At 41.1% G+C, this 14,154-nt stretch overlaps 1 protein-coding gene across 3 annotated transcripts in view; it reads left to right on the top strand.

Annotated features, from left to right (window-relative positions):
* The window catches only part of RBMS3 (RNA binding motif single stranded interacting protein 3), a 1,080,127-nt gene that overhangs the window by 370,171 nt on the left and 695,802 nt on the right, over positions 1–14,154 (top strand). Inside the window, exon 1 of one of the 3 annotated variants that reach the window (XM_084858282.1) lies at positions 6,075–6,149. The exons of the other annotated variants lie outside the window; for them this stretch is intronic. Coding sequence (XP_084714408.1) covers positions 6,075–6,149 — 75 coding nt within the window. Of the gene's footprint in view, positions 1–6,074; positions 6,150–14,154 lie in introns of those variants that run through there. 3 annotated transcript variants of the gene reach the window in all.

The following is a 14,154-nucleotide window of genomic DNA, read 5'->3' as shown; positions in this document are numbered from 1 at the left end:
TTCTGTTCATGGGTTTTTTGGTTTTTTTCTAAATGGCTTTTAACCTCTGTATACTGTATTTTTACTGTTTTTAATCTTTGTAAACTGCCCAGAAAGCTTTGGCTATTGGATGGTATAGAAATGTAGAAATATAGAAAGGTGGGTTGTTGTTTTTTCGTATTTCTGCAAACCTTTGGTTTTCTCCAGTCAATTTATCTGTGTTGTATATGGAGGGTGCAATTTTGGCTATGTACGGATTGGCAGTTGGAGGATGAGTTTGCTCTTAGTATATAAGAGTAAAATATTGGTACGTCAGGGTGAGCCATAATTTTGAAACATGTGCTCTGCAGTCCACCAAGAGCCATCAATACATGCATTCTTCTTAGGTAGACCTCAAGACCACGAAGAAAATAACAGCAACAAATGCTAAAGAGCTTTTCCAAAGCAAATGGTGATGGATGTCAAATTAAAATCAACTTCTCCTGCATAATGATGCAGATGAATGGAAAATGCAAGGGAAAGGGAAAGCATCTGTTAGGTAGTGGGGTAAACAGTTCAATCAGTTCTAAACAGTAATGCACCTTGATCCAAAAATCTCAGTGGTACAGAGCATGTGCAAAGCTACCTAACTGCTACCTAGCAGTGTTTTCCCTGTCACGTCGTTCCTTGTGTTTAGTACAGTTGCACCGGAGTGCAGAATAAGTTGAGCATTCAGAGGGCTTTAAAGTGACATCCTACGTGGGACCAGTAATGTAAGAAAGTGTGATGATCTCCAAAGAATGAGCAAGCCAGAATAGTGGTCTGTGTTACAATAAAGGGTGAGACCCACTGGTCTAGTGAAATGTGTTTACCATGGACTGTTTGAATTGTAAAGCCTTCAGTCAGTCAGCCTCAGGGATCTATTTTGCAGGGTTATGTGGGGACAAGCAAGAATAGTAAAGCATGTGGCAAATGTGTATCCCAGTCCTAAATAGAGCTTTAAAGAAGGCTCACTGCCCTATTGCTTACATATTATTTCATTCATTCGTTCGTTCATTCATTCATTCATTCATTCAAACCTCTTAAAACTGCACTTCATCCTTACAGATTGCAAAGCAGTGTAGAAATATGATTACAATGCACTAAAAATAATAAAAACCCATCCTCCCCTCCCCCTCCTCCCCCCTCCTCCTCCTCCCCCTCCCCTTCCCCCTCCCAAATACAAATAGAACTGACAAAACCAGCCAATTAAAATACCTGTATAAACAAAAGGGGTCTGAACTGGCACCAAAACAATTGCACTGTTGCCACGAGTTGCACCTCGGCTGGGAACGTATTCCATAGTCAGGGTGCATCACCTGAGAAGGCTCTCTCCTTTCTTGGTACTTGGTACTCCAAGGTACTTGTTGGAGAAGAGTCTCCCTACAACCTTAAGTCATGGGCAAGCTGTTATTGGGAGAGGCAGCGCTGCCCTGCAGATATTTAGGTGCCAGGCCATTTCATGCTTTAAAGGTAAGCACCAGCAGCTTGAATTGGGCTTGGAAGCAAATAGACAGCCAGGGAAGCCCCTTCGGAATCAGGGTGATATTATTTAGCCCAGCTGTACTGGTTACTATTCTAGCCTCCACATTCTGCACTACCTGAAGCGTCCAGGTCGTCCGCCGAGGCAGCCACATGTACAAGACATGACAGTAATTCAATTATTTGATATCCAAGTAATACCTTTACAGTGCAATCCTATGCACATTTACTCAGAAGCAAATTCCACTGAGTTCAATGAGACTTCCTCCTAGTAAGGATGCTCAGGTTTATACAGTGTTAGTGCCAGAGTGCCAAAGTCTTAGTTAAATTATAAGTGACCATTTTTTTCCAGTATTAATAGTATTAGAGAGAACCAATGAATGCCATTTATATTTGCAGTAAAGTATATGTGACCAACATATAGTTAGCCACTCTCTCTGCTCACGGTTGCACTATGAGGACATGAAGAATCCTTGCTCAAGTGAATACCACAACAGCAGACTGACAATGTGAAGCAGAGTGTGATGTTTGCCTGCCTATATCACGTGCAGGCATGTGCCCACAGACCAAAACACAGCTGGCAGGTCTAATTTTAGCCGTACCCAGCCTTGAGAAGTGTCCCCTTAAAAAAAGAAGTGATTCCCCCCTGAAACAATCTGCTTGGTAATATAGCAGCTGACAACAGTCCCACTGGAGTGTTACACGTGATTTAAATAAAAACAAAAGAAACCACTGCAGTGTTGTTTTATTTTATTTTTTTATATACAATTCACTGTCAGCAAAGCCAAAAAATATGTCTATGAATGGAGCGACATAGTAAAGGAGTCTGTATATATATGTAGGTTGTATACAGAGAATTGCTTTTTTTCATGAATATGAGATGTTGTATTGGAAAGCTGTCATTGCCTGTAGAACATACTCGCCTGTGCTTTCCAGGTTTTTGTAGCTGCAATATGTATGAATTATTTTATTAGGTGCTTAAGACTGTCCTGGGCATGTACTGGGTAAGTAATACACTGTCCCTTCTTTCCTTTCCTTCCCACTTTGCAATTGACAAGGTTAGATACTCCTCCTCCATGCCTTCCCATGTGCTATGATCTCAGTGAGACTCACCCCCCCACACACACATGCACACACACATACAGTGGGGCACAGCTGGAGGGGGGCATTGGGGGTGTGGCATCAGAGAAGAGGCCTGTGGGCTGGTGGTTCCCCATCCTTGATTTAAATGTCCTTTTAAAAATAAGAAAATAATATATGAAAGGTTGGGTTAATTGTTTCCTAATTGCTCATGTTGCCTTTTAAAAGGCAGGGGTGGAGGATCATGCAACGTTCTCTTTAAGATTGAAACTGAGAAGACCAGAAGCTGCTGGCATCTAAGTTTCTTCACGCTGGGCAGAGATAAACTATGAAATTTGCTGCCACAAGATGGCTACTAGCTTGGATGATGTTAACAGAGGATTAGACAAATTCATGGAAGATGAGGCTATCCATAGCAACTAGTAAAGATATATCTATTTTGTTTTATCTGTTCTGTCTGTTTCATGGGTTGTCAGGCGTCTTTTGTTCTGTCGTCGCGCAGTGACAGAATCGCCTTTTTCCCCCTTCAGAAAAGTACGCAAAAAAGTTTGCCACAATTTACGTAACTTTTGCCAGCATGTAACATTTTGTGTGTTTTACTTAGCTCAGTGTACAATCCATGAGCAGAATGCACAAGCTGAAGAGAGATCAGAGATGTATAAAACGTGTGTGTGTTTAATGGAGTATATATTGTGGAATTTACATACTGTGGAAAATTTAACATATTGTGGTAGCAATCCAAGAGGAAGTCCTCCTGCTCAAGCCCCAAACAACTTCTGTTGCTTTGTATGACTAAACTTGTTTACAAATTCTGGAAAGTAAAAGAAAAAAAAAGGCCACAAGTCTGCAGAATCTATGCAACTTAGAAGATGGTGGTCCACTGTAGAATCCATGAGTCCGATTCATAGAAATCCAGTCATTTGGATCCATTTTGGATTTCTCCGACATCCCTAGCTACTACTAGCAATAATAGGAATATGCTACCTTCAAGATCAAAAACACCATACCTCTGAATACCAGCTGCTGGAGACTAACAGAAGGAGAAGGCTATTGCCCTCACATTTTGCTTGTGGGCTTCTCAAAAGCATCTGGATGCCAACGTGAAGAGCTTCCATGGACACAGGAGACATTCTTCTTCAGAAAGTTGCTCTCCATGAATTGAGTGCAATGGACATGACAATGGAGGAGGTGGGTGGGCTTCTTACGCATTGATCATACATGGTAAGAGGAATGCCTGAATAGGAGAGCTCTTATCTAATTCCAGTCTGCAATTTTGTGTCTTGGATGCCCCAAAGCAGCCTTTGCCAAATTGGTGTCTCTCAAATGATTTGGACTACAGCTCCCATAATTCCTGACCATTAGCCATGTTGGCTGGAGCTGATGGTAGTTGTAGTCCAAAATATATGGAGGGCACTGGATTGTCCTCTAGTGTCTTCTGAAATATGACACTAGAGCAGGGATAGGCAACCGAGTGCCTGCCAGATGTATTACCTAAATGCACCACTGTTCAGATGCAAGACTTCATCTTACTATCATGCTTCTTAAAGTGGTTTTATGGAAGGGCGGCCAGTGGGTGAGGTCCACCTTGGAGGTGGTGGGAAATCACCCCACTAGGTTATCACATTTTGAAGGATGTGAAATAATGCACATTGCCATCTAAAGAGCCCTCCCCTGGACAAGACCATTAAGTCCCACATCTAATACCTAACATACCACTGGCCCTCCATGTTTTAATGGCAGCTGGGTCATATCTATGCTTTGTCTGTGGTAGCGATCTAAGAGGAAATTCTCCTGCTCAAGCCCCATTGAAGTAAATGTCAGCAGCACAAGAATATAATAGGCCCCAAAAGTCTTCTGCTCAGCTCATCCAAATTCACTCTTAATCGGGAATAAGTCCCATTGAAGTCAAGGGGTCTTACTTCTGAACAAATGTGCATAGGATTAGGCTGTAAATCCCGCTCAGGAGCGTAAACCAGTTATCCAGACCATCTCATTTGTATGAGATGCACGGCTGTTTGGATAAACAAGGTTTCATTGTATATCACAAGTTCACAGAACAGGGAATGTAATGTGTGCGTGTTTTTTTTTTAATGATTATTGAGAACCCCTTAAAAGGTAGGTGTGTGTGTGTGTGTGTGTGCATGAGCATACACACTCACAGCAATCATATTTATAGCGTTGTAGTGGTAGAGTCTATTTGGATTTCTGTGGCATGAACCTGCTTTGCTTTTGTATCTTTGGAGGAGCTGTAATGATTTTCCTGATGAATCTTGTGATTTTGTATGTATTAAGCTAGCTAGCTAGCTAGCTAGCTAGCTAGGATAGATAGATAGATAAGGCAGGCAGGGTCGGCTGCCTGACCCTCATTATTTGACTGACTCCGAGATACCGCTGCCGCTAATTGTGAAGGATCCGCTCTTTAGAGGAACTCTCGCTAGTTTTCCAATCAACGTTATGAGATATTACAGTGCCGGAGGGGCGGGGGGAAGGCAGGGGGAAGTATTATTAAAGAGACAGGCCGGCGTTTGGTTCCCTCGCCTCCTTCGACGCCAGCCGCCGCTGATTTTCGTGGGTAACTTTGGGAAGAGTCCGCAAACGGGGAAGGCTGAGAAATGCAATCGCCCCCCCGCCCCCGTTTCAGTAGCGGCGGCGGCGGCGCCGTAGGACTGCTCTGCTTTCCGCGCTAGCCAGCAGAGGGAAGCGGGGCTTTGCTTGCAGCGGCAGCAGCAGCGGCTGGAGCGAGCCGAGTTCTTCTTGGCGGAAATACTGCAGCCTCCTGGACTGCGTCTGCTTCTCGAGGGAGAGGCCGGCCGCGGAGTTCCACCCACCGGCTGGAAGGAGGGGGTTTGAATGAAAGACAAGACGAGCCCGAAACACCATGCCACTCCGCCAGGGAGACCGCAGCAACTAGGCTGTCGCGAGCCGAGGCGCCTTTTCTTTCCTTCCTTCCTTCCTTCCTTCCTTTCTCCCCCCCCCTTTTCCGTATGTATATATATATATATATATATATATTTTCAAAATAGAAAGGTCTTTATTTTTCTTTTCTTTTCGGGAAGGGGCGGAGGGGAGCTGGGTGGCGAGGCAGCGGGAGGAAGCTGATCTGCGGACATCTGGAGTTACGCCGTCTGCCCGATTTCTCCGGCAGGACTCCCCCGCCGCTGCTCACGCCCCTTTCGCAGACACTGGCAATTGACATTACTTAAAACCAGGAGGACAATCCCGTTGGGGCGGAGGGCGGAGAAGAGCGCAGCAAGATTCCCCCCCCCCGTCGCTCCGCCTGTATTTTGATTTTTCTTTTTTCCCTTGTAATTATTCTTATTCTTATTTTGGCTTCTGGCTGCTGTGTCTGGAACTAGCGAGCGGTTAGAAGGCAAGGAAGTCTGGAAAAAAAACCAAAACACAACACCTCAGCAGTCATCAGTACTGTCAGGAATAGTGGTTTAAGAGAAAGAGAGGCCTGGGGCACGACACCCTGTCAACGACTTCCCTGCATCGGAGATAAAGATTCCAGCTACATGGGCAAACGCTTGGAACAGCAACCAATGTACCCTCAGTACACTTACTACTACCCTCATTATCTGCAAACCAAGGTATGTGGTGGGTACTGCAAGCGGGACTTCCTAGGGCTGCCCAGCAGTGTCAATATGATACCATTAGGCACTTAGCTGATGGTGGATATTTGATTGGCGTAAATTGCAGGCACGCTTTCTCTCTCTCCTTTGAATGCTGTATCTTGAAGGAGTAGAACTAATAGCCCACAGAAAGCAGCCAACGGGGGAGAATGGGCAAGGTCAGAATGAATTCATCGTCTGTGTTGCGTCTTCAGAGCCAAAAGGGGCTTTTCAGTTTAGCAGAGGCTCTTCTCTTGCACTTGGGGGGGGCGGGGGGAGACTTGAGGGCTGTCGGTGTGCGTGCTGCTTTGGTTCAAATGAAACAGCAGCGCCCAGGTAGCAGCCTTGTTGTGCTCCAGCCAGGACGGCGATCCGTCTGGACAGTGTCAGCCATGCGCCTGGCGGCTTAGGGGAATTTGGAGGTGAGCCGGGCTGTGCACTTGGAACGTACAAGCGTTTTGCCGCTACGAGAGGCACTGTGGGCACTCCCAACTTTAATCTGGCACATATGTGAAAGCCGCCAGGGTCAGGGGAGGGCAAAGAGATGATCTAATAAAATCCTGGGGACTTTTGTCCTTGCATGTCGAGGTGCTTTTTAATTTTTCATTAAATATTGACAGTGGGACGATCATACACTTGCATTGAAAAGGTTTGGAAATAGGTGCTCTCTACTTTTTGGTGTGTGGAAAAGGGGGGAGGAGTTAGGATGCACCCACCAGGGTGTCCTCCTTGTCTTATTTTGTGTTTGCGTGTGGTTAAATGGCAAGTCGGGCCTTTATCTGTTCGTAAGACTGAAGTGCAGTGCACCACACAATGAATTAAATTGAGCATTGTAAATATTTTTTTTTTATAAAACATACATGGTTCCCTTCTTCTCTGCTACTTACATCAGTGATGAACTTCACAAAATAAAGTTTTATCGTCCTATGCACCCCACAAATCATTGTGACGGCATCTTTTCAAAATATATTATTCTAAAGTTTGGCCTCAAAAAGTAGATTAATGTATGTGAACATGTTTCATGGGCAGAACAAACTCTCCTGTGTTTGACAAGCCAGCCAAAACACATGGGGTGTGACGCTTGTGTCTGTGTTTGTGTGTGAAAACCGAATTATTGGTACTTTTAGTTACGGGTGTGGCGGGATTGTTACAGTTCTCTGCAGCTAAGTACACTTTCTTCACTTCAGAAGTTACTTTTCAGTTTGTGTTTATCATCCAGTCTGTCATAATACACATGAACTATTTGTGAAAATGATAATATAGAAAGCTGACATCCAAGGGAACACCAGGATTTCTCTGTGTGATGATACCCTTTTCATCTATATCCTAGGTACTACTAATTTGTTTAGTATACTGTAGCGTGCAAGGTTTCTTTGTGCTACATCAAACCCTTTAGGCTTTTTAAACAATTGTTTTCACAATTTTTTGTCTTGCTCAAGGTCGATTCAAATTGCATTTTACCTCTGTGGCCATTTAGTATATATTGCTGCTGCTGGTTCACCAGCAGCCTGTAGCTAGCTTGACTGCTATATTGCTTTATAGCTTTAACTGTTTGGAGGAATGGGGATGAGCCACATGGCATTCCTCAAACCCTGGCAAGCCAAGGACATGAAGCAATTTATGTGCATTTTTTTGGAAAGAACAATAGCCTCAAGTACTTGATGAGACACACTGGACATTCCATGCCTTTTACTCATGTAGTTTGAACGATGCCGGTCTTGCTGTTTTGGAACTCCTCATTTCTGCTTTGCAAAATACGCTTTTGGGAAAACCTAACCTTGCAAATGAGCCAAAAATGATAACGGCATTTTGCACAGGGAATTTCCCCCCCGCTTCCTCTTAATTAAAATATATGATGGTAGTATTCTTTTAAAAAATGTTATCAAATTGCCATGTTTAAAAGGTGGAGAGGCTTTATTTGTAAATGTACATTAACAATATAAACAGGATCTTTCATAAGAGTAGATAACATTATAAATTTAATATTATTTGTATAGGTAACCTTTTGTTTTTATAATTTTCTTCACTGTAGTAGAATTAGACAAGTACATGCATACATACATATATACATTGTAATAAACTGTTGGAGTCTCTAATACAGAAATCTATACACAGGGCATTAAGTTCTCCTTACTTCATATATGTTAGTGGTTTCTCTCACTCTCACGCGCACAGACACACACAGACACACACGCACAAAGAAGAAGGACCTTTATGTTTTGTAAAATGCAAATACAATATATAACAATACAATATATGCATATATAACACACACATACATGTTTTTGCATTACATTGCTATAGAGTTTAAAGCAATGCAGATAAACACCATCTGACTTTGTTACCTTAAATGATCCATCAGCTTCTGGGACTTAAAAAAAACCCCTTAGCAGCATGATTTTGATCAAGCTTAATATTTTGGTGACAAAATAATTGTAAAGGCAATCACTTATTTCTGTCTCAGAAATATTCAATATATATCCTAATGATTTGTCATAGCAGAAAGATCACAACTAATATCCGGGAATTCAACAAAATGGTATAATCAGAATGTGCACCAATATGAACTCCCATTTGAAAATCAATACATAGTTTAGTGGCAGTACAGCTATTAGAAATGACGTAGAGTTATTAGAGGTGTTAATGTGTAACAAATAAAGCATTCATAATACATTTTGTCTTTTTCAATATACCTTTAATGTTTTCCTCCAGAGTTTTCTTTTGTCTACAGAATTTTAATGTAGGTTAGCTATGTTATTCTAAAAGTATGCTTATATGCTACCCTGATGGCATTTTGACTTCAGGATTTCTTATCAAATTAATGTATGGCTCTTTATACATATTTACATCTTTGTTAGAGTAAATAGATGGGTGACCTATTAGATGTCCTTAATGTTTTATTTTAGAAATTGGTATAATCAGAATAAATGTTAGTTTGGGGCAAAACTCAATCTAATCTGATGTAAAGATCACATTTTAAAAACATGCCTCTGTTTGCCACCTATTAATGAGAAGCTAATGAAAATGTCATTCTAATGTGGGACTCTCTGATTACACTAATTTAGATAGAATTATTTTAACATTGCCACCAAGTCTCCATAACAGGACTAGTTATCCCAGGCATGTTATGAATCTTTGTCCAGCCAAACACATTTTGTTGCTATTGTAAACTAGAATGTATGGCCTTAGATTGCAAAACCATATTTTAAAAGAGATGTACGCTAGCTGCGCAGAAAGGATGATTTACTGCATGCTTTGAACGCGCGCAAAAAATACAAATTTTATTACTGTGGTTTGTGTGGTGTTAACATAATTGATAAAATTAAGAAATTGTGTGGCTGTGTTGCTCAACCCCAGCATTAATCATTGCTAAAAATGGGAAGAAATGCCCCTTTTGTTAGGTGACTGGTGGACAAGCCCAAAGGATTTGACATTTATATATTGGAAATGATCCTATCAAAGCTGGTTATAGGAGTTGAATCCGTTCTTCTTCTTCTTCTTTTTCCTTGGGAGTAACTGTTTTTAGGACTGTGCCAAATCAATGGTGGTGTTTCAGTTCATAGTTATCTATGAATGGATATTGGATTTAGAAACTGAAGTGTGGAACTGTTCAAGCTGGAGCAGTCTATATGAATATATTTCTGCTCATATGTATGTACATATCATTCATGATGGGTTTTCATTTCTAGCCTATTGTTTGCTTTTGGCATAATTTGAATGTTGTAAGTCAGATGGTATTTTGTTATGTTTATGTTGGCCAACTGAAGCTTTAGAAAGAAGATGCATACAGTGTAAGTCATGAATAAAACGTTTAGGCTGTAATAAGTCTTGTTATGGGAATTAGTGTAATGGAAAGGACAATATTTCTCCAACATGTCTGTACCTGAATATATGAAGTAGTGCAAGAAATATTGAAATTATATATTTAAAACATTAAGAGAACAAAATAGGTATGTGAGCAAAAAGGTGAGGTGGAGAATTGCATATCAGTGTTAGCATTATTTTTAACCTGTTTGCTTATCCCTAAATCACCCAGAGTAAGTGCGATATATATATTTTTTTATATGAGGAGCAGATCCAGAAGTGTATGTGGGCTGTGAGATATTTTAAAAGGTCACTTAAAAAAAGTTTGCTTGCAAAGCTATGTTGCCTTTTTACATTTATTAAAACTGCTATTTTAAATAAATTAATGAACTCCTTCGTGTGAAAAAAGCGGGAGCTTCCCTCCCCCCCTTTACAAACATTTCTGTCATTTAAAACATGAATTAAGGTGTAATCCTGTGCTTGTTTAGATAGAAAAAGTACTACAACTCTGGCTGAGGAATGCTGGGAGTTGTAGGACTTTTTTCTGTCTAAACCTGCACAGGATTGCACCCTTAACCACCAGAATTCCACATCCCTTCTCTTCTACTTATCAAGTACTTACACCCTCCCTCAGTTTACTGCATTTCTCCCATTTTTCACCATCTGGCCTTACTGAATGCCTTGAGGAGAGAGTTCCAGATACCAAGAAGTCTGACAAAGCTTTTTTGACTGCTAGTGTTCAGCTTGTGTTTTGAGCCTGGTGTGAAGTAAGGGTCAGGTGTAAGGAGTATTTCATCAACTACACACTGATTTCAGGCTGCATTTCAAACCATCTGCAGCTTGGATTGCTGCCAAGGCTCAAAAGTCTTGCTCAAGCTTATAGTGCTAAAGTAGAGGCAAATATGTGCAAAAAGAGAGAAATGCATTTTTGGGAATGAAGTTGGTATGCATTTAAGCCCTTGTTTGGGTTGATAAACTGTAGCATTCCCCCTCCCTCTTGAAGCTGCTGGAGCCAGATACTTTTATTAAAATAGATGGATAATATTGGATTGACCTTTGATTGTAGTAAAGTATTTGGATTAATATCTATCCTCGGCACGATGCCTGTGGGTTTGATATGGAATATGAAAGCCTAAAATTTGTTTCCCTTAAAAATTGAGAAACAGGAACTTGTTCCTCACTGATATATATTTTTTGCATACTCACTGGTTTAAAGTATTTTTGTTGCTCCCAAGGGCATGGCATATTTGAATAATTTTGTATGTATTGCTGGTTCTACATTTAGGTTGTTTTGATGCAATATTCAGATCATGAGGAGCTGGATTTTTTTGTTTGTTTTTGTTCTTTTTATCCATACAGCTGTGTCTTCCAAAAACACACCAATAGCTTAAGTCACTGCCGAAAAGATACATATGTACACATTTACCCAATCAGGCCTGAAGGTATTGAGAATAAAGATCTTGCTACAGCAGTGTCCCATATTAATATTTATAATGTGCAGTAGTATTTTACACATGGCGCATACTTAAAAGTCAACAGCAGTATTTTTTAATGTTCAGAAGGATCAAGCTGAATTCCCTTTCTGTACATTTTGTAACCAACAGAGAAGCCAGGAGGCGATGTGACACTTTTACATTTTTTTGAATTGCGGGGAGTAGCTCTTGGGAGAAATGTGCCTAGATTTGCAAGAAAGTCAGATGAGGACAGCTGTCTCGAGAAAGAGCACCTTGGGTTCATTTCGGTCCCTGCTGTAAACTGACACTGGATGACATTAACTTTATACTGAATAGGATATGTTCTGGGCCTTACTCTGTGACACCCGCACTTCCGGAAGGGAGTTGGAAGTTGATACACAGCCCCATTCAAAGGTATCTGAAGTCCATCAAGGGAGAAGACAGGCATATGTTAAAAGCAGGTACCTACAGAGCTACTAGTGCACTTTGAGCTCTCTTTTTCATATTCTTGTGGCTGTCCACTGGCTGGCTGTTCTGTTTCTGCTGCCACCACCTCCTGTTGGGCAACAAAGTGCTCCACAGCTCTTTGCCTGAGGTGGGATTCTTCCTATCTTGGGCAATAGCTATTGTTGAGACATTTTCTTCCCCAGTAACAGGAACATAGGAAGCTGCTTTATACCAGGTCAGATCATTGGTCCGTGGAGCTCAGTATTGTCTGCTCTGACTGGCAGCTACTTTCCAGGGTCTCTCTCATGCATAGATCTCTCACGCCACCATCTACCTGACATGTTGGGGATTCATCACTGGGCCTTCTGCATGAGAAGCAAGTGCCCCAACAGCATGAGGCGGAAGTGGTAGCGAGGGGGCAGGTGAACGAGCAGGAAAAGAAAGCACCTGGCTGCCAGTGCTTTCTGATATGCTGCTACCACATGTTGTACATTAAAATGAGAGTGCAGCGCACATGGATAGCTTCTTTGTCTTCTCCCCAGGTTTTCAGAAACAGGTAGTCTATGTTCTTAACTGATTTTTTTTCCTGTGTTAAATACACCACTATGGCATTGCTTCGTGTGTGTGTGTGTGTGTGTGTGTGTGAGAAATATAGCAAGGGTTTATCCAGAATTTGCTCAGAGTCCTACATAAAAATTTTGTTTTGTAAGAGTTCTCATAAGCTACAAATGTGTATGATTAAATAAGGTGATATCAAAAGCATGTGTGAATAAGAGCTTTGGCAATTTATTCAATACCAAGAGGATACAAATGTGGGAAAAAACAGTTAGTTAATGCTGTATTGTTGCAATGTCTGTGTGTGTGTGTGCGGAGGCCCTTCACACCGGGCTTTTATTTTGCGACTGAGATTGCTCCTTCATAGAAGTTTGCGGGCTTTTTAGGTGATGCAGTGACCCTTCTGCACTAAATGCCCTTTGTTCCGTTTTTAAATAGATCACAAATAATGAGCTATCAAATTACTCCGTTGTGTTCCATTTCAATTTCCTCTGTGAAAAGAGTAAAAGCGTCAAGAAGAGGAGTGAGATCAATGAAAGATAATGGAAGACTCAGCTGTGGGAAGAAGGGGGGGGGAAAGGGAGCACATGGAAAGGGAGTCAGTGGTGATCCTGCATTTAAAACAGAAGCAGAAAGCCCCGTTTGAAATGCAGGATTTTAGGCTGGTGTAGAAATGCCGAGAGAGAGAGAGAGAGAACACACCAACTACTGGTTGAGGAAGGTTGAAAATATATATATATTTGTTTGAGTTTCTTTCTATTTAGTTTTTTCCCCCCAGTGGAGAATTAGGTGACTTGGTAGAATAAAATTGACTGGGACAAGGGACATATATGTCCCTTGTCAGAGAAATTAATATAACACAGCAAAGTTGTGTGTGGCTTGTCTAGCATAGACAAGTTTGATGGGGTATGGTTCCCTTTCATTACACATATTAACCAATTCTTTCCTCTTTTTTTTCTCCTACACTTACCCATGTTTCCCTGTGGCATTGTTCAATAAAGACAACTTGACATGGATGGTTAAAAGACTGTGATTTTATTTTTAATATTATGGATTAGATCTACTTAGTTTTTTAGACAAGATATATATATTTTTTCTGTTGCCGCACTGCTATTGGGTAATTTTGTACTTCAGTTTTGGTTGTAATTTGTTTCTTTGTTGTATAATAAAAAAATTAAAAAGAAAAAAAGAAACGTATGTCTTTGACTGTAATATATATGTACGTGGACTGCTGAGGAGCTGATTAGAGGATAATGGTCTATGTGACCTGTACACATAGATGATAGATCTCCATGCTCAGTAGTGGACTGTACACATGCTTCTGCATGTGAGGTTCAGTTCCTCCAAATAGGTATTGCTCTCAGCTTAGGCAGTGATGATCCTCTACTGAAGTGAAAGGATGCCTGGAATTAGTCCAACCCTGTGGACTCCTCTAAACAGGTGGTCTTGCTGTTGGAGTCAACAATGCAAATGGCCCCTTCCAACCCTACTATTCTATGATTCTAACTTTAATTTCAATGGGCTTTTAATGTTGCCGTCAGTTCTGATGTGTTACATCTTTTACCATTTCTGCTGATAAGTTTCTTTTGTTTAAAGTGTTGGTTGTGTCATACGTTTTTGTTATCACTTTTAGAAATTGTTTGCTACTTGTGCTTATATGCGTACACTGTACGCTGCTCTGGATATATTTAGCTTAACAGTGGGATATAAATAAATACTGGAAG

This window comes from Heloderma suspectum, chromosome 5 (genome assembly GCF_057233095.1).
Source record: "Heloderma suspectum isolate Gila_16-S chromosome 5, 16-S_ref, whole genome shotgun sequence".
Lineage (NCBI taxonomy): Eukaryota > Metazoa > Chordata > Lepidosauria > Squamata > Helodermatidae > Heloderma > Heloderma suspectum.
The sequence above is the reverse complement of the archived record's forward strand: the minus strand, read 5'-3'. Positions and strand labels throughout refer to the sequence as shown.